The sequence below is a fragment of the Mytilus galloprovincialis genome, chromosome 7, assembly GCF_965363235.1.
Source record: "Mytilus galloprovincialis chromosome 7, xbMytGall1.hap1.1, whole genome shotgun sequence".
Classification (NCBI taxonomy): Eukaryota; Metazoa; Mollusca; class Bivalvia; order Mytilida; family Mytilidae; genus Mytilus; species Mytilus galloprovincialis.
In genome coordinates this window covers 15792580-15815050 of record NC_134844.1, presented here as the reverse complement: position 1 = coordinate 15815050, position 22471 = coordinate 15792580, and the positions used below count along the sequence as shown (strand labels likewise).

The 22471-nt window shown below is 31.9% G+C and overlaps 1 protein-coding gene across 1 annotated transcript in view; it reads right to left on the bottom strand.

Moving 5' to 3' along the window:
• Positions 1-16910: 16910 nt before the first annotated feature.
• Positions 16911-22471, bottom strand: part of LOC143082408 (uncharacterized) — a 76297-nt gene continuing 70736 nt past the window's right edge. Inside the window, exons 21-22 of the mRNA XM_076258059.1 lie at positions 17813-18186; positions 16911-17183 (exon numbers count right to left, since the gene is read on the bottom strand). Of these exons, the coding sequence (XP_076114174.1) occupies positions 17081-17183; positions 17813-18186 (477 nt within the window). The 3' untranslated portion in view covers positions 16911-17080. The remainder of the gene's footprint in view (positions 17184-17812; positions 18187-22471) is intronic.

The window sequence follows — 22471 nt, the reverse complement described above, 5'->3', positions numbered from 1 at the left end:
AAAACAAAGGACATTCTTCAACATTAAAGAAGAAAAAAATAGAATTCATTACAAAAGTCTCTGTTTTGGTGATGGTGGAGTGTTTGTGGATCTTATTTTACATATTACATTCTTGCTGTTTGAAGTTATTTCTGTCTATAATGAACATGGTCAAGTAGTTTCAGAGAAGAAGATTTTTGTAAAATTTAATGGACGACGACGACGGACGTCAAGTGAGAAAAGTTTACCCGACCCTTTTGGTCCAGGTGAACTAAAAAGGGGTGATTTTTAAATATTTCTTAAAGTGCTTTGAGGAGTTTTCATAAAACTACGGTGACTGGTTTATATAGATTAAGGTATCCTCCCTTTAGTTTTTCATACATTTTTTTATATGACATTGAGAAATTATTTATAGATTTCATAACGAGTGATAATGGATATAGCTTGATATCAACTCGAGTTATTTAATTTCAATATAATAATAAACAAGCCTTCGCCGAGTTGTTATTACTAAATAATTACATAAGATGTAAGTTTCATTATAATACGTTATTCTGATTGGCTAACTGCACATCACATGTTATTCCGTAAACAATTGCATCAGACAATAACATTTATCATGTATGATGACACGAGGTCCCACAATAAAGTGCACAGGTGAATTGAATAAAACTGAATAAAATTCGTGTTTTCATGATCCTAGCTGAAAAATGTAATTATAAGTATTGAATGCTTCTTTTTGAAACTATATAGGGTTGTAAAAGCGTTGACCGTGCGTACATTTTCAGAATGAAGCGCTTCCGCGCTTCATACAAAATGTACTTCGGTCAACGCTTTTACCACCCAATAAATTTACAAAAAGAAGCATTCAATTCTTAATTGAATTAAATAAGGAGCTAGATGTCCAATTCTCAAAAGTTGTTAAACCTAAATGTCTTAGGGTCAACACTCTCATATTTGAAAACGCGACGGACGTATCATGCGTCCATGGCACAGCTTTTTTTGTTATTTATTTAAAACGGAGTGAGAAACCAACTGAACAGTAGAGAAGATTCAGAAAATTCTAAATAATAAAAGATATTCTACTAAAAAAGGTATGTCCACATCCCTCACAAAAAGTAATATTGATGAAAAAAAATTAAACATACACACACACATTTAATCCGACCAGTTTAGTTTCCATTGACAAAGAAATTTCGGAAGTAAATTTATGTATAGTTAACGATGAAAAGTTCATCATCATAAACACTGTGTCTTGATCTATCACTATACATCTTAATTCAGTTTCCCCATTTGGCATATTTAGGGAGTGAGGTTTCACTACTATGAACTACATAAATAAATATATTAGAGTTGGATAACACTACCCGCCCTCTTCGGTCCCAACATTTTCTACCCCTCGTATCTATCATGAGTTTTAATAAAAAAAAAATAGTTGAAAAGGGTTGAACTCATCAGATCGATGAACACTGACAACTCTATTTATCATTTAAAGATTGCTTTCAAAAATAACAATATTAAGATATCATTGATTTTAAGAAAGGCACTTCATACGAATTCAAGAATCAGTGCTCACCCATTAGATAAGGAATTGAAAGAGACAGTTATTAAAAAAGTATCGTATTGCAAGATCTTAGCACTACTGTTTATATTATACAGCTGGTATATATATATTTTTCTTTTTTTTTAAATAAAAAAGCTGATACAGTTGAGGATGAACGTCATTTTTCCATCGTATGCGTTTCTTTATTCTACATAGGCTAGAGTTACCGGTATATAGGGGAGGGTTAAGATCTCACATGTTTAATCCCATCGCATTTTTGCGCCTGTCCTAAAAGTTCGGAACCTCTGGGCTTTGTTTGTCTTGATATTTTTTTTATTGATCATTTACAGAGACAGATATAGAGGTCCCAGGGGGGTGGGGCCTCCCATTTAGTGAGGGAAATTTGGTTCTTTGTACAAAGAATCACTGAAGCATGACTGGAGCGGACCCCTCTTATGCTGTCAGTGGGCACCATCTTATAAAAATTTCTGGACCCGCCACTGATTAATATGTTGGAGTCTAGAGTTACGTTAATTTTCACTGAAGTAGTACACACTTTTATTTAGGAGCCAGTTGAGGACAACCTCTTGGTACAGGAATTTGAAGACACCTTTGTGGACTTCGGCTATTGTCTGCTCTTCAACATATTTCCGATGTACAAAATCAATTTTATATACTTTTTCTATAAGATTGAAACGAATAACTTCTGCAATTTGTCCACGTTTTTTTTTTTCTTCTGAATTCTAAATTTATCCATAAAAAGCAAATTCCCCATTTTCATTCTCAATTTTATGTAAGGTGAAAATACATATATAAGCGATTCATCATAACTCTTTTGGCATAAAAATGAGAAAGTAGAATCAAAGTATATATGCCTATAAAACCTTGAAATCTTGTTTTAAGAGTTAACAGACATATTTTATTAGACTTTATGAGCCAATGAAATAACCAAAACGATTGCTTATCATTGCACCATCTTTTAATATTATATATTTGTTTTTTCTAGAAACATAAATCAAAGGTTCTTTTTCATAATTTTTTCAATATTTAATTTCTGTGCTTATTTATTTGTATTTTAAATGTATCTATGTTTTCTCATTAATAACAATTTAATTCATACTCCCCATTTCTACAAATACTTTCAACATATAAATGATCCCTTCATTGAGAAAGAGTAGTATAAATTTCCCGCCTTTTTAAACCTTTTATTTAGATGAGTTATTTCCCTTGACAAATATAACAATCAAAATTAATAAAAGGACCGGGTTTATAAATAGTTTACCATCATAATAATTTAGGATAAATTACTAGCAAGTGTCTAATAAATCTGTATAATTTATTTCGGCTGTTTGTTTAATTAATAAGAATACCTCATTTGCATATATTCAGTGCGATCCTCATTGTATTAGGACTTCCTGTCATGGAGTCACAGAAAATCTGGAGTCCTGTCTGGACGACAAAATAAGCTGTAAATGAATAATAAGTGACCTGCAAAGAAGTTTAAAAGGTAAATTGAAGTAAAAATATGTTTTGTAATTGACGGATAGTGTTTATTCCGACCCAAAACGTCCGTTTTAAAAAAAAGTAGGAAAATGCGTTGCATTCCTGTCGCTTCTCTCTTCGAGAGAAGCTCTACTGTGATAGTCGACTTTGGTATATTTTTACCCCCTTATTGATAGGATTTCAAACTCCTGTGCAGTGACATGGAACGGATTCCATAACAAAGGGAGATAAATCCAAAAAAGTACATATGGAGCGCCGGTGACATTACATCAAGATGTACGTAATTAGTGGTGAAGTGTCATGGAAATGGATAAAAAAAATAAGGATAAAGATCCCTATACGCTTTATAAGAAACTAAATGGAATACATTTGAAATAAATGTTATTTCTACTGAATTTATTAGAGTGTTTTAAAACCAAACTTTCCTCCGTAAGTTAAATTTTATCAAATCTTTCTCTTACTTTATCTATTGTTTGAGCAAGTCGGCTAAATTAAGGCCTTTCAGCTAATTTCATAATGCATGCAAAGCAAAACTATGGTTGGCTTGCTTGCTTTGTTTGTTTAATTGTTTATACAAACTTTGTAAATAAGATTGACATTTTTAAACAACATGATTAGGCATATGATAGTTTAACCTGTATTTTTAATATTTGACTGAATTAAATTGGGTGTTATCATAACGATTATCCAATAAAAGAAAAACAAGCAAGTCAACTAAAGTCTTGCTCTACATGCTTAAAGAAATGAGCTGTAATAGATAAAAAAATAAATAAAAAATTATACAGTGAAAATGCACCGCATATACAGTACTAATGATTCGCTCCACAGTAAAAATGAAAGAATAGTATCATTATTCGACAGTAAACATGACTAGTATTACGAAATCATCATAATGGAATTTAGTTAAATATGAAGAAACTGAATGACAAAACATATTCTACGTTATACAAATTTATTAATTGTATTAAAATGAATATTTTGTACTGCAACAACATCTTACCTGTTAGTTATAAAGCACCTGCACGATCTGTTCGTGAAATGTCATAAATATTCACCTATTTTGGTATATATTTCAAAGCTGGATGGCTTTAGGCGCGATAAAACCCCGCTCGCATCTCTTACTTTGTTTTATTAGTATTATGTATTTCTGAACATATACATTTTAACTAATTTTCTTCATTTTCTTCGAAAGTAAAAAAAAGTTCGTCTGTTTATTTATCATTCTACATTAGACATTTATGGCATATACAGTAAAAATGATATTTTAGGATCCGCACTTTACATACACTGTGATGTAAACTATATAACAAAAGTAAGTATTTAGTTGTAATTCGTATTTATTCATTAAAGTGCATTACAGTAGATATTTGAGATTGCATCCAAAAATCGACCGTTAGACATATCCTGCTCTATATGTGTCCGTCGTATTTATCATGTGAGTAAAACATGGTGATAAGTCTAATCGATGGTTGGCTTTCGGAAAAATGTGGGATTCTGGTTTCGACGATGAGAACATATCCTTCGTTATCTATTAAACAGACATTCCATAAAGGTCAAGCAACTAGTGATGGCGTTTGTAAATTTAAACCTCACAACTATCAATTCTTGGTTTAATAGCTTCGTTTTTAGCAGTAACCATCTATCAAGAAAATCATGGTGGACAATACAAGCCCTGGCATATCGTATTAACTTGGAGATTTATCTCCCAATATGGAAGCGCTACTGGAAGTTTATTTTACATAGAAAGTTCCCAACTGGGAAGCGGAAGTAATATTTTTTTGTCGTAAAGAGCTTTTCTCAATCGACAGTCATAATCAATTTCTAGATAAGAGGAAGACCTAGCTATATATGTGGTTAATTTTATTTCAATGTTGATTAGATAGATGTGTTAGTGTAAAGGCGAGGAGCACAGTTGGTTTCCATCGGAATGCCGATTGTTTGTTGAAAACTAAGTAATCCAAATTCAATCTAATTAAAATATTGATCTCTGATTACGTTATACTCATATGTAGTATAACGTAATCAGAGATCAATATTTTAATTAGATTGCTCCAAATTTAGCGTAACATACATGTTGTCAATCAATCTTTTAAGTTAGATCAGGGTAAAATGTAGAAAAGGTTACATGTTTTAAAATTATTTCAAGATGAAAGAGTTTTATATTGTGAGTACTTTTACATACATTTGGAATTTATTTTATTCGCATCCTTTTCATTTACAGTCTCTTGAGTATGTTCTTACACGAAAAGGATTGATACTACATTTTGTACGTTGAACACTTGGAAGACCCAGCAATATACCGTTGTTTGTAAGGACACTAATGTAATTTGCGTATCAAATACAGAGAAGGAAGTTCCAGTTCTTTATATTTGGTTTATATTCCAAATGAACTGATTACAAATATCCCAGATTTCCTCCTTGGTAAATGTCGTGGGGCTATATGTTGATTTTTAAACATTCTTACTTGCAAGATAATAGTCTGCTAGAAATATATGTAACTCCACCAGGACAATTTGTTTCTAATGCAACCAGCCTGTTCTCTAACTCCTAAATTATTCACAAAATGTATATATCCATAGTCAGTCTATGGAAGAAGCGAATCGATATAAACTTTTTCTTATATCAACGAGCGATATTGTCTTATATCAACGAGTTTCATTGTGGGAAATTTCAGACGAATGTTAGCATTTGTACGAAGAAAGGCTGATTTCTCGGTATAAAGTAATGACTCTTTTCTTAAAAAAGGGTGACATTTAACACGACAGACGTCTGCTAAATAATTTCCATGAATTATTGTATCATGTAATAACAAGCAAGGTGTATTTAAACGAGAAAATTGAACTGTTGAATAAATGAAACATAAATGCACGATTTATCATTTGTAGATGTACACATTCAATAAATATCATGTAGCAAATTCAGTGGAATGAATTCAATTGTTTTCTTAGCCAAAATCACCTATAAGTCAATGATACCGCTATATTTTATTATATCAATGCGATGTTTGTCTTATATCATAGCGATGTGTTTTTAATATCAAAAATTTATGAATGCGATTCTTTTCTAATATAACTGCTATAGTTTTCTAATATAAAATGAATACGATGACACATCACAATGCATGTCAAGAAAACCGCAAACATAATTCACAAACTTAGTTCATGACCGGCTTAATGTTTGAGGATCAATATCACTAAAATTTCGTATCTGTAACAAAATTAACGCTTAAATGAAGTTATCATTTCGAAAATGTTCAGTCTATTGATTTCAATCACATGGTTTAACCAACTAGTTCTATTTGAAGTGATGATGCAATGGTGGAATTTCAATGCGGTTGTAAATCGTCTACCGATCTATTAGATTCTAATATAGGTCCAGTGGCGGATCCAGGGGGGGGGGGGGGTCCGGGGGTTGGAAACCCCCTTTTTTTTACGGCAGATCAATGCATTTGAATGGGAACATATGGTTGAAACCCCCCTTTTATCATGGGTTTGAGACCCCCCTTTTGAAAACGACTGGATCCACCCTTGATTGTCACAGTGCGATTGCCTATCCACATGGGTAATATCGAAATAGACAAAAAAGTATCATTACTTAAAAGAAAAAAAAAACATTCATTCAAACAATCTAATCCAATACGGCTCCAAATCACAATGAATATTCAAATGGTACAATAAATATTCCAAACAAATTTAAATGTACAAATGCTGATGTCCCGAACTTTGAAGATACCAACTGAGTAGCCTCAGACTATAAATTGAACATCTTCAGATACAACGAAAATCAAAAATCTTGTCAAACAGAAAATGTATTTATTATTAACATAGAAAAAAATATTGAGAAGGAAAACAGGATATCAAAGACTTTTCCCGTTGGTAAATCGATGTATATTGAATACGAACAAACATTTAACCTTGTACCAGACTAACTTTACAGCCATTAAAGAATTGTTACAATACTTTGAAAATGCCTGCACCAAGTCAGGAATATGACAGTTCTTGTCCATTCGTTTTTGATGTGTTTTGTCATTTGATTTTGCCATGTGATTATGGACTTTCCGATTGGATTTTCCTCTGAGTTCAGTACTTTTGTGATTTTACTTTATCCTTAATTGTAGAACGCATGGAGGTCTTTCTATAGGCGGCATTGGATTTAAAGTCCTAATTGTGACTGACATTGACTATCAGTCTATAGAAGAAGCGAATCGATAAAAACTTTTCTTATATCACATAGCGATATTGTCTAATATCAATTGTAAATATGCATACATTCCATGCGGAAAATGTTGTTTTCGGCAACGAAAAATTAAGAAAATACTACCTTTAAAACTTATTGTTCAAATATGAACAACAATTGAGTCTAAATATACATTCAGAAGTTAGTTAGAAGCAAACGTTTATGTCCGTGTAAAATTTGAAGTGCTGTGTTTTTCTTATATACATAAATATACAAATGCTATTAGTTCTAATATCAATGCGATACTTTTAAAATATCATAGCGTTGTTTTTATTATATCAATCTTAGTACTTATTAGTATTAATATTTGACTGCTGTACCCATATTTTGACAATTTTACCTATTATGTCTGTTCTTTTGACGCATCGCTGTAAATATGACAGAATTTGATGAGACTGTCATACACGTGAGAGGTTTAGCGCTGTAAAACCAGGTTTAATCCACCATTTTCAACATTTGAAAATGTCAGTAGCGATAGGGGTTAATAAACAATGTCGTAATCAAATAGCTAAGTATCAAAATTATTGTTCACATATATAACATTTAGCAAATTTTATAATGCACGCACCGAAATAATATATATCTGATATGCTCGCAACGCACGCATGGAAGACTTTCTTTATTGATAACAATGAAACTAACTTGTGACAAGGATGAATCATACTGTCCTCGTTCAGATTGATTCGACAAAATCTGACCTGTACTTTTGAATCTCCTTTTTAGCTAAAGGGCCAAGTGAGCTTTTCTCATCACTTTGCGTCCGTCGTCCGTCGTCGTCGTCGTTAACTTTTACAAAAATCTTCTCCTCTGAAACTACTGGGCCAAATTAAACCAAACTTGGCCACAATCATCATTGGGGTATCTAGTTTAAAAAATGTGTCCGGTGACCCGGCCAACAAACCAAGCTGGCCGCCATGGATAAAAATAGAACATAGGGATAAAATGTAGATTTTGGCTTATATAGATCTCTGAAACCAAAGCATTTAGAGCAAATCTGACATGGGGTAAAATTGTTAATCAGATCAATATCTATCTGCTCTGACATTTTCAGATGAATCGGAGAACCCGTTGTTGGGTTGGTGCTGCCCCTAAATTGGTAATTTTAAGGAATGTTTGCCGTTTTGGTTATTATCTTGAATATAATTATAGATAGAGGTAAACTGTGAACAGCAATAATGTTCAGCAAAGTATGATCTACAAATAAGGCCGTGTTCACACCAAACTCCGTGTACAGTAAACATGTTTACATTTGGTTTAATGTGATGTACACTAGTTTCACATTAAATTTGTTCACATCTATACACCTTGTTTAGCTACCTGTACATAAGATTTGTTCACACTTGTAAACTATATGTCATTTAAATGTTCATTACGTAGAACCAAATTTTCTAACAGCTTTTCTAGCAGTAAGGGAACGATCATTTGACTTTAAAAAAAAAAAAGGGGGATGGATTTTTCCACAATTTGATATAAAAAAAATCGGGTCATACAGATGATTAGAATCAACAAATATTCTGAATCCAAAGTTTCCCCATAAATTATAGTGTTAAATATTAAATTGGTTGGTACCATCGAAAAAAAAACTAAATATAAACTTTCGCGCTAAAAAAAAATCTGACTCAGACCCCCACCCGCATTTTTTTGTTTAAAGTAAAGTGATTGTTAAGGGCATACGATACAGTTACAGGGGAGGTAATGACGTTGCTAACGTAAAATGTTATTTTCGCGACGTCAAACTGTGACATATCGGGAAAAGATGCATTTTTCGACTGATTTTTATCATTCAAACTGATTTAATTTGAAAACGAGTGCATGGACCCCTATTTTTTAAAACGACATTTTGTTTCATTTTGCAAAGAGATTATGTGGACAAAATTTTATAAAACTGTAAATAGTGCAATTTTTTTAATTTGGATAAATATACAGCCAAAAATGACGTTTTTTTCTCAATTCATGACCATTTGATAAATATGAGTTATTTCTGAATAAAAAATGCATAAATTTTAGGATACTTATAAAATACAGAAATTACAAATTATTTAACAAAAAAACATTTTTTGTTTATCTTTTAAAACAAAAAAAGTTATGTCTGTCTTTCGAAAGGAAAAAATACGGCCACAAATCCGAATTTTGAGCAAATATACAAAATTTCGACCTCATTTAACTCAAAAAGTAGCACATGAAGGTATATTTTTTATAACATATTTGATTTAATCAGGCAAAAATTAGCTTATATGGAAATTTTCATCAAACTGTAAATACGGGATCAAAACTGTATCGTATGCCCTTAAGAAAGTCATTTGGATGATTTGCAGTAGTTTAAAGAGGTCTCGATTACGCATTAAAAACGTAGGCTGCATCAGCGTGCTTACAGACAAAGAAAAAAAATTGCGATGTTAAGGATGACTACATTTCTATCTTTTCTGTTTGTTTCAAATGGTATTTTTTCTCCAAGGGGTATTTTGAAGTGGGGGTAATGTTTTTTTTAAATTTTTAATTGTATTTTAACGGATCTGAGATACTACACAAACATACAATTAATCTCACCCTTTTTCAGTAATGCATTAATGAGTGAATCGTTGTTTGAGTAAAGACCAGTGGCAAATATTTCTGTCCGTGTGTACGTCAAGTCGATCCAGGAAGACCTTTTAAAATGAATTATGTGTTCTAAGGTGTTTATAAGGCTACATAAAGTGTTTTTATAACAAATAAATATATCAAGTTTAGACAAATATTTCTGTAAAGAACTTTATGAATAAGAGTTATAAGTGTCAAATTTATATAAAAGTCATTTGTTTTTTTAAATATACATGGGAAATTAAAGTTTTGAATGCCTAGTTTTGTGTACACTTAACCTACACAAGGCCTACATCGACTATCGACTGCATGTAGACAAAACATGATTTAAACTACATGTAAAAATTGAGTTTAATAAATGGGAACGTAATCATCTGTAGTTTATGTGTGAGTTACACTAACACAACACCGAGTTTAGGTCAATGTGAACACGGCCTAAGTCAAACATGATCAAAATAGTCAATTGACCCCCTTAAGGAGTTATTGCCCTTTCTAGTCAATTTTACCAATTTTTCTTTTACAAAAATCTTCCCCTCTGAAACTATTAAGACAAAATGTAACCAAACTTGTCCACGATCATCATAAGAGTATCTAGTTTAAAAAATGTGTCGGATGACCCTGCCCGCGAACCAAGATGGCAGACATGGCTAAAAATAGTACATAGGGTAAAATGCATTTTTTTTTTATTAATATCTCCGAAACTGAAGCATTAAGAGCAAATCTGACTGCTGGCAAAAATGTTCATCAGATTTAGATATATCTGCCCTGAAATTTTCAGACAAATCCGACAACCAGTTGTGGGGTTGCTGTCCTTGACTAAGTAATTTTATGGAAATTTTGCAGTTTTTTGCTATTATCTTGGATATTATTATAGTATCTAATGATATCTTATACTATAAATTATGATTTTAACCTTATTTTACATGATTTCCAAAGCATCAGTTAAAACAGGTGAGCAACACAGGCTCTTTAGAGCCTCTAGTTTTATAGACCGTTGGTTTTCCTGTTTGAATGGTTTAACACTAGTAATTTTTTGGTTCCTATATAGCGTGGTGTTCGCTGTGAGCCAAGGCTTCGTATTTAAGGCCCAATTTTGATCTATAATGGTTTACTTGAAATAAATTATTACTTTGATGGAAAAGTGTCTCATTCGAACTCATGCACCATCTATAAATCTTTTAAATTTCCCCTTATAAATAAATGCTTTCCAGTCCTCCAAAAACGTCATTTGGGTGCTGAATCTTTTGTAAAGTGCAATATGAACTAGCACACTTCTAAAGCTTTAACGGTACCGACAGCTATGATGGTACAAGAACGATTACGTCAATAAAAATACCAAATAAACGTCAACAGACATTTACATCTTATTTATTTGTTTTCTAAACATATTTTTGAGTATTCATTGAAGAAATGAATTTATAACAAGCGATACGGATTGTTATATTGCACTAAGAAATGTTCGCGTATTTATACGATCGGTTACTAGTCAAAAACGAAAGTCAAATCTCTGTGGCAACAATACATCGGAATGCCCTCACGGTCATCGCGATGTAAAAGAGCGTCCACGCAGCGAGCTGATTATGTTCATAGAGAACTTAATTTTCCGATGGTGTTTTAAATTCCTCACCCTTTCATTCCGAAATATGCATGCGTAACCTTTGAAAACGATAAAACTGGCATACGAAAGCACAAAATCAGGTTCATGAATTTATTGTATATTCATATGCATATATTCATAATAAACATATATGAAAAATAATCATATTAATTGGCGACGCCTAAATAAGGAAATGGTAGACAATTTCACTGCAAAATATCATCCTCTAGTTGGGCTGGAAAATCACATTGATCTTTTTCAAATCTTCAAATATTCTTGTTCACAAAACTGAGACACAACTACACCTGTCGATCAATTATTTATCAATAGTAAAAACATACAATGCAGTGAACAGTTTTTACCTGTACACCAATTACTAGAATGAAGTAAAGAATATTTTGAAATATATTTTAATAATAATTGGACAAATTAATCAAACGATATCATAAATATGATATGATAAAATATATAAATGCTAATATAAAAATTGTCTTTTTTTTCCAATTTTATTTAATTTCAAAATGTCACTTCATTTACTGAACTCCATACAAAGAGAGATAACTCAAAAATTTCTAATTTAATTCTTTACTTGTTACACATGGAATAGTTGTCACTGATCGTAAAGAAAAACATTCAATCAATGAATCAATAATACTCCTTAATGGTGCGTGCTTTGCAGAAAGGCAGCAAATGTCAGTTTGTTTGTTATCTAACCCTGTCTAATTGCCTGCCTGGTTTAAACTTTACTTTTCAAACCTTAATTATAACATTGGTAAAGAAAATAACTTATTGAAATTTCATTTGTCAAATACTGTTCTTTAAGTCTTTAAATAGCATTGTTCCAGTTGAGAGTTGGTTAAGGGTTTATCGGATTTCCTATGAATCATCTTTCCTGAATATGTCAAACATTTGTATCTCAGTTTTTTGTTTGTTCATGAAGTGGCTGCCATTTTCTATGTCTCAAAAAGCTGTAATATAATCTTCTATACAATATCTTGAAGGATGCATTGCATCTGCTACTATGTTTTGGTAATCGGTAGGTAGAAACCGAAACCTGTTGTGCCACATATTAATTGTACAGCAAATGAATACGTAGTTTTTGCTCTAAACATTTGTTTTGAAAAAAAGTATATTGTGATATATTTGAGAAATTTTGAAATGAAAAAAATATGGTTGAGCAATTTTTTTAATGTGTATGTCCCTAAGTTATTTGCCTCCAGTTTAACCATATCTATCCTAAATTATATATGCATCTTTGATAATATGATAATTTTCAACCATTTTATGCAGTTGATGTTCTGCAGTCCCCAAAGACTAAAGTTTGCCTGTTGGTATTATGGAAATCTACATTTAGATAGTATTTAACATTTATCTTACCTCCTATACATTTATAGGAATCTGATTGGTTAATAGCGACCTCGTGGAGACCGTGTATATTCAATATTAGGTTAGTAGGGAGGCGGGGCTTATTTCAATACACGGTTAGTAGTATTTACAACTTAGGCATTGTTTGATTATTAAAAAGTATTGAAAGATCTGTTTAATATTGTTATATCAAGGTTGTTGATAATAGATATTTGTCGTTTACATTAGTTATTTTTAGTGCAGACCAATTGAAGAAGGTTCTTAAAATTCCACACTTGAACACTTTTTTATACAGAAATAAGAAGAAGTGTTATGATAGCAAATAAGACAACTTTAGTCTAAATTCCACAAATAAAGATAGCCGGTAAGATAAATTCGTTACATAGTGTGCTAGTGACCTAATATGATATTATGCTTCGCTCTCATCCCATATGGAATTTACTGACCCTGTATATATCATATTAGGTCACTAACACACTATGTAACTAATAATATTCTCTATAATCGTAAAGCAAGTTTATCTAAAAGTAAAATTTAGGTGAATTTGATTTGAAATTATTTTTAAGGTACAGTAGCACAATACAAAAATTGTTTCTATCCTAATTAGACAACTTCATACTGATGTGAAAGGATTTATAAAGCTTAGTTTTAAAATTAGACATTGGTTGTTCTCATGTTAGTCGGTTATACTTCTTCGTCAGTTAATGGGATTTGTTTTTTAGTTTGATATCAATCTTCGCAAGGGAATGATTTACCCATATTCCTCCTTTTGACGTCGACATTTGGGAAAAGCAGACGCTTTTTTAGCCATAGAAAATGTATTCATCAAATCTACATCAATCTGTCACATAAGTTGTTAAAAACTTTCAAATTCTTTTAAACTGTTTCAAATAATCTTTATCAAGGATTTAATTGTCGTATGTTTTAAGTACGAGTCGTTCAAAATTGCCAAATTTGCTTAGAATGTTCATGAAAAACCCTTTTTAGTGCATACAAAGAAATCTATGAGACAGAATTTGGAAATAAAATATGAGAAGATAAGTTTTATAATATATTTAAAGACAATAAAAAGAAAAAATAGTGTGACCGGATTTGCTTTCTTGCTACAAGTAAAAAATGAAAACTTCCCTATATGTCCATTATAAATTTTGTACCAAAAGAGTTATCTCCCTTCAAATGGCTTATTAGAAAAAATAGTTATATAAGCACTACTATTTGGTATTTGTTTACACATTTTCGATAATGCAATGAATAACTAAGTTTTCTTTATATATATAAACAGTGTAACCAATAAATTGCAAATCTGTCTCCAAATTTGCAGATTTGGACAAAGAACAAGACCGATTGTTTACTGTGATTGTACAATTCAAGATGGCGGTATACCCCTGAACAACCTTAACCGACCGTGCAAGGGCTGTATAGCCAGTCAAGGTCGCTAAAAACTTTCATATATATAACAACCTTAAGGAAGTTCGCTACTCCAGTGGCGGAATTACCGGGGGGGGGGGCATGCCCCCCCCCCCCCAGTTCAGGTCAACAATTTATTTTCTAACATAATGTTATTGCTACTGAAACTTCTTATCTGGTGCGGAAATTTTCCGTTAATTAATACCAGCGTCACCATGTGTGATTTATGACAACTTATCGGTGGGTGTGTAAATATTGACACCTGTGTGTAATGTCTCTATGCAAAAGCTTTTATGTAAAATACATTTACATGTTGATTGGAATAGTACAAATTTGTATTGGTTTATAATACAATGAATACCAATTAAGATCGATTACCAGGTGAAACTTCTGATCTGTGTATTTGAAGAATAGGTACAAACATTTCCTGTAAATGTACGTTTTTTCCCAAACTTTCTTTTTTTGAATTTATTCAGCAACAAATTAAACTATTTATTTTTTGATAACTTAGAAGATATGTTTTTTAAACGGAATGTCATTATTTTCAAGGGAAATCTTTTACTCCCCCTCCCCTTTCGCCTAATGCTTTCCCCCGTCCAGGAAAAAATTGACATTTCCTATTAAATAATCATTAATAAAATTCTATTTGATTTTCGTTAAAATTTAGTTTGTAACAGAATCTAGGACTTATACATTTCTCTAAAAGCCGAAGCATGCAGTTATATCTGTTTTTATTGTTCTTGTTTTAATTACCATGTACATGTATGAGGCTATGCAAAAGGTCACCATTTATGAAGATATGAAGGTGTTTTGAAGATATTAGAATAATGTGCAAAAAAGTAAGTCTGGAATCGAGGCCAAAAAATATAAATAAAAGAATATAGAGGTGATGATATATAAAGAAAATATTGTTTGATTGTTGCATGGTTGTTAAACGTCCAGTGGCAAATATTTGATGCATGTTTAGGTCGAATATAATAAAGATCAATTGGCAGTAAAGTGGAAAAGTAAAAAAACTTTAAACATATTGAAATACAGAAACGATGATCTGACCCCCCCTCCCCCCAAAAAAAACCAAAACAACACAACAACAAAAAACAAACAAACAAACAAAACAAACTTACCACCCACTCACACTCGCATATGTATATATATATATATATATATAAAAAAAAAATGGTTCATGGTGCCCCCCCCCCCCCAGACATCGAGGTCCTGGATCCGACCCCTGTACTCAGTTTCAAAATAAAGAGCTTTCCATAACACTAGCATATATATATATTGATAGGGTACTATTTAAGGAATCAAAAATGCCCAAAAAAATATTGAGGTCAAGGTGAGTTTTATCGAGATATATGCCATTGAAATTCTGGCGGGAAAATGTTCTCTCTTGAATTTTTATACTTTATTGTTGACAAGTTAAAGTTATCAAAAACTATTAAAAAATAAATATGATTCATAATACTTTTACAAATGGCTTTTAATTATACATGTAAAAGATTTATAAAAAGAAAAAAAGGGGTCAATGAGCAAATATTTTAAGGCATTTAAATGGATAAAACCAGAGGATTTCGAAAATCTGACAACAATTCCAAAAACATGACAAGCGAACACCCTTAAGTAATTCTTATCATGCTCGGGTTTTTAATTTTATATCATAAATATTTGTTTCAATTTTAATTTCGAGTGAAAATAAAAATATCAGTTATAATATAACTTATGGATGAGAAACGAACAGTTAATTTAAAGTTTAAATTCAGATGTTGACCAAAGGAAATCGATTTAAAAATTATTGGGAGCTTACCTTTTATAAAGCATACTAGTATTTGTTTTAATTTAAGGAACGTTATCTATCTACAATTTTTAAATCGTCAAAAACATGTATATTTTTTTGGTTCAATATATAATAAATAAAAAAGAGAAAAACCATTGCTGGCAATTATAACAAACAAAGAATATGCATAATGCTACAAAAATACGGAAATGAGAACATGTTTAATCTGTTATATATTGATTATGTGAAAAAGAAAGCATCCGGAAATGATCAAATATAGGAAGGAAACGGAAACGGAAAGAAATGCCACAAAAGGGATATTTGATAATATACAAAAAATAAAGGGAATATAAATTCAAAAGCTAATTTATATTAAAAAATAAATCTATGTAAATTTGGAAATTAATGTATGATTCATGAATGCGAACTGCTGCCAATAGAAAAATGATCAATTATGGCCTTAAATGGTATATATTGTTATGTATATTCATTTTCTGTCCCGGCAACCTGTCTATCACTTAAATTAAATTTAAAACAGATATTTTTTTCAAAATTCCCTATCATTTTAATGTAATTTCCGTGACCCGTATCCGATTTCTTTAGTATAATATTCAAATAAGCAAAGTGGCGTTGATTTCTGGATATGCTAGAAAGACTGACAACTCCTGTACATTAATATTCATTAAAAAAAATATGTATACGACCACTTTGAATTTTATTTGTAAAACTATGCATTTTCAGACAAACCGAAATCGATAACCAAATTTACAACAATTAATTGACCTCATTAATTATCAACTTGAACGCTTGAAACGTTCTTTGAAATCGTCGAAGTCGCCTTATTATGAGGAACGTCGTGTAAAACTCAGTTGTACCAACATCGTGCGCAACGTCATATAGTAAATAAGGATACATCAACTAAATAATAATTTGACAGAATATAATCTTTTATCAATATCGCAAACAATATAATTCATGACAAACAATGTTATGTTTCATTTTCATATTTTGTTGACAAATTGTCAGCTAGAAGATCCGTGAACGTCTCGATAATGTTACTTAGAACTAGAATCATTTAAAGAAAAAGTAAATTTTTAGTTTATTGGTATCCATTAATATTCATATAACCTCCGTATCCAGAAAATCTTCCAACTGTGAACGGATACATACTTGCACTTGCATATTGACTATCAAAAGCGAACCTGAAACAGAATCAAATACGAAACTAAAATGGACACATTTAGAATTAAATTGACGTGTTTAAATCAATAATCATTCCCTTTTCTTCCTTTATTTAAATTTAGGGTACCCAACCCATAAAGGGTTATACTTAATTTGCCTTACAGTTCGGTATTTTTGTTTATTTTTTTTTAATTGTGTCTAGTTAAGTGAAAGATGGAAACACATTTTGTCGTGCATATAGCGCATCAAATGAAATTTGAAGTTCTAACGAAGGAACTATTGTGTAACGTTATACTACTAGTAAAAGTCTTTACCGGGACATCGATATTGGTATTTTTTTGTTCCTTTGCGAATTGTTTGTAAACTAATTGTTCTTTAAATATTGATATTGTCTATTGCTATCGTCAATTTATTTTAACTCTGTTAGACGGGACATAAATAACAAATGCTAATCTGGTGCACCAAATTAATGTTGTTATCATGCAATTTTGATATTTAAAATATAGATGTATTTTAACTGAACCCTAATAATAAGATCGATTGACTTTTACGGAGTTAATTTAATATAACACGAGCGTATACATATCACGTGATACATATGAATAACTGCTTTTGATGAGTCTCTCGTTCAGAAACGAGTATCGTTTACCTGTGATTGTTTCCAAGTTTAATTATTTCTTTATTTTGGAGAAAATCCCTCAAGGCAAGGAATGATTTCATCTTCGACGGGATAGGAAGTATGTTGATCTTTGTCTCAATCTCTGCCCCTCTTGAGACTGATACAAGCTGCTGTCTTATTTCCTTTCTACACAATAAAGACAATGGTTTTGGTCCCTTAATAATAAGTTCGTTACTAACAAAATTCAGGAATTGATGTTTAGAATCTCGTACATCTGGTATTGCTTTTCTTCCGCATATCTCAATGGTTGAAACGTCGAATTCTGAGATGGTCATAGTATTGAACCATTTCTCACTGTCTACTTCCCAACCGCTTCGAATGAGATTTTCGGCGGTCTTAAATAAGGTAGGCACTTAAAGTTAACCATCGAGGGACGTTAACTACCGAGGGTAGTAATGAATATTCATCTTTACCGGATGATTGACAGCGATGTAAATAAAAACATGAGAGTGATTACCGTGTGTCAACGTCATATCAAATTAATTCAATTTAATTGTTAGAAATACTGTTTTCTGCTGAAAATTAAAAAATAAATAAAATTGAATGGAATGGAATGGAATGGAATGGAATGGAATGGAATTGAGCTATGTACAATACAGTAAATATTAGCAATTAGAATTAGACGGTAGACAAGCATATTTTGCCTATTGATTCTTTTTTGCATGCCTATTTGGTTATATTATAATGCACTAATTGTTTTGATACTGTTTAATTTTTAAATAAGACCCATATGTGAACCATTTATGCACTTTTAATATAAAGATCAGATTCACACAGGATCATACAGTTCGGGCTAACTATTTTATGTACGAGAGCTATTACTGATGTAACGGTGATGCTTAGATAATCTCCCTTTGCTAGAATATGGGATGACGCAAAATGAACTATATCACTGTGCAAGAACGGAATAGCAAAGTGAATATATAAATCAAACTGTATTGGGATGATTTGGTAAACGATTATCCAACTTACTGGATATTTTATGAAAGATTTTGCCATTTGTATAGAGGAATTATACCTTTTCAAATAAACTTGGGAGAATAATACACTAATTATAGAATATTTGGCAACTTCAACGAACTAATATTGTCAAATATACATCAAATTTTTGAATGTAAATTTGTTGCGTGCAATTGTTAAATATTTAATGCGATGAGTGTCATTATAGCCTGAAATGAGATTTTGATTGATTAATTCAAACGCAATATTTCAAAATGCGAGTCTTAATTATTGTCGCAATAATAAAAACCTCGCATTAATTTCTGAATTTACAGACATCTGTACCGTCAACGTACCGTGATCTGTTAAAGGTTTTTTTTAATAGTTAATTCCGGTGTCACTTTGTCTCTTTTAGAGAGTTGTCTCATTTGCAATTATGCCATATCTTCTTTTTTTATATAATAAAACAAAAACCTGAACGACTTTACATTATAAATTAAAATGCATCCTAGTCGTGATGGAGACAAAGTCAAATGAACAAATGGACTAGATGAAACTGAACGAAAAAAAGAAAGAAAACACCAATTTGATCTGATAGGGGTGAATTCTATTCTTTATTCAAACTCGAGTTTGGTTTGGAACCGTATCTATTGCGATTATTACCCAAGGACAGATATTACATATCTAAACTTCGATGCTCGAATTTGAAGTTACCTATTGAGACGGGTAGATGGGCGGGGATCGCGAGGGAAAATAGAATATGTACATTATGTAATGAGGGAATAGGGGATGAGTTTCATATATTGTTTACCTGTAAAAATGCTGATGTTTCTGCTCTTAGATCAAAGTTTGTACCAAATTACTATGTAATGAATCCAAGCAAGAAGAAATTCACTGGCTTGTTGTCTATATGTAACGTACAAGTTCAAAGGAAATTATCAATTTTCGTGAAGAAAATCATAAAATACTTAATCTAATTATACTAATTGTCTTTTAAAATATACTATGAATTTGTGTTTCGTTTGTCCTGTCTCGCTATATATTATTTTAATATGGTTGTATATATTATTGTCCTCTTGTACACAAGTATGTGTCTGAGGTTATGAATAAAATCTTGGAAATCTTGATACGAGAAAAGATTATATTTGCTTTGGCTTTTTCCATTTCCGCCAATCTGCACTTAATTAGCGCCTTTTTTTTTTTTATTTCTTTGCGCCAAATTTATTTTCTTCATTTGCACAAATTAACAGGTAAACACAAGTCATGAGGCATATAAGATGTACCGAATTTATTTATATAATAACAAAAATATTCCTTCTGGCCTTTTGTCACCTGCCACTTGCTCACACGCGACGGGGAGGAGGAGGGAGATTGAAAGCAGGATAAGTTTATTGCAAGTGTACATCACACTTGAAGTAGCACTTTATAAAATAAGAATGTAACTGTTTGACATAAAAAGCACATTTGCATATGCACAAATCTTTTTTAACTGAGTATTGTCATGCAACACTTCTGTTGAACTGCAACCTTGTGATATCTTCCCTACAATAAAGTATCCCCTTTTTTATCAAAATTTTTATAAGTTAAAGCCTGTTTTTTTCTTATGGCATCGGTTCCATATATGAGAGTAAATGTTCGGGTACCAGAAGTGTGATTAAATGATGATACCCATGAGCTCAACATGTGTCTATACACACATTTATCTATATTGTAGCTTGTGTTCATTGAATTGCTGCGTTTGGTTAAACAAGTTGAATTTTATCATCTAAATTTATCAGACCTAACCTTTCGAATCAATTTGGCGCAAATTAAAAAATGTCAATGTGCGCAAATGAAAAAAAATATGCTTTTTCAAAATTGGCGTAATTGTCATACGTACATTCACCGATCACATATTACTGGTTAGATTAAAAAATAATATATGATTTAGATTAAGAAGTACTTTAAGAAATTGATTGATTGTTGTTTGCCATCAGTACAGCCGCAAATATTTCAGACAAGTTCAGGGAGAAAACTAAATAATGAATACAATAGGGAATATTACTGGTCAAATAAATGTCATCGGTCATTCAGAGTGAAGTATAGATACGAAACTTTGGACTGTCGATTGAAAATAGTTTGTTTTGATAACAACCGCCGGTAGGTATAGACAAATACGGTTGATAGACGGTATATAGGAGCACTAAATTCTATGTTAACCACCGACAGTAGGTATAAAGAAATACTATTGAAAGACGGTGTATAAAGGAGCACTATATTTTACGTTAACCACCGACGGTAGGTATAAAGAAATACTGTTAATAGACGGTATATAGGAGCACTATATTGTATGTTAACCACCGACGGTAGGTAAATTCAGATACTTCTGACAGACGGTATATATGAGCACTATATACGGACCATATAATACGTTATATTGACCATCGACGGTAGGTATAAATGAAAACTGTTGATAGACGGTTTATAGGAGCACTTTATTGTATGTTAACCACCGACAGTATGTATAGACACATAATTTTAATAGGCAGCACTATATTTTACATTAACCACCGACGGTAGGTATAGACAAATACTTTTGATATACGGTATATAGGAGTACTGTATTGCTTGTTAACCACCGATGGTAGGTATAAACAGGTACTGTTGATATACGGTATATAGGAGTACTATATGTCATGTTAACCACCGACGGTAGGTATAGACTAAATACTGTTGATAGACAGTATATAGGAGGACTATATTGCATGTTAACCACCGACGATAGGTATAGACAAATACTGTTGATATACGATATAAAGGTGCACTGTATTGCATGTTAACCACCGACGGTGGGTATAGAAACAGGTTAGAAACATAGTGTTGATAGACGGTATATAGGAGCACTATATTGCATGTTAACCACCGATGGTAGGTTTAGAAAAATACTGATAATAGACGGTATATAGGTGCACTGTATTATATGTTAACCACCGACGGTAAGTAGAGAAAAATAGTATTGATAGACGGTATATAGGAGTACTGTAATGCTTGTTAACCACCGATGGTAGGTATAGACAGGTACTGTTGATATACGGTATATAGGAGTACTGTATGGCATGTTAACCACCGACGGTAGGTACAGACAAATACTGTTGATAGACGATATATAGGAGTACTGTATGGCATGTTAACCACCAACGGTAGGTATAGACAAATACTGTTGATAGACAGTATATAGGAAGACTATATTGCATGTTAACCACCGACGGTAGGTATAGACAAATACTGTTGATAGACGGTATATAGGAGCACTATATTGTATGTTAACTACCAACAGTAGGTATAGACTAAAACTCTTGATAGACGGTATATAGGAGCACTATATTGTATGTTAACCACCGACGGTAGGTATAGACAAATACTGTTGATAGACGGTACATACACATGTAGGAGCACTATATTGTAAGTTAACTACCAACAGTAGGTAAAGTCTAAAACTCTTGATAGACGGTATATGTAATAGCACTATATCGTATGTTAATCACCGACGGTAGGTATAGACAAATACTGGTGATAGACGGTATATAGGAGCACTATATTGTATGTTAACTACCAACAGTAGGTAAAGACTAAAACTCTTGATAGACGGTATATGTAATAGCACTATATCGTATGTTAATCACCGACGGTACGTATAGACAAATACTGGTG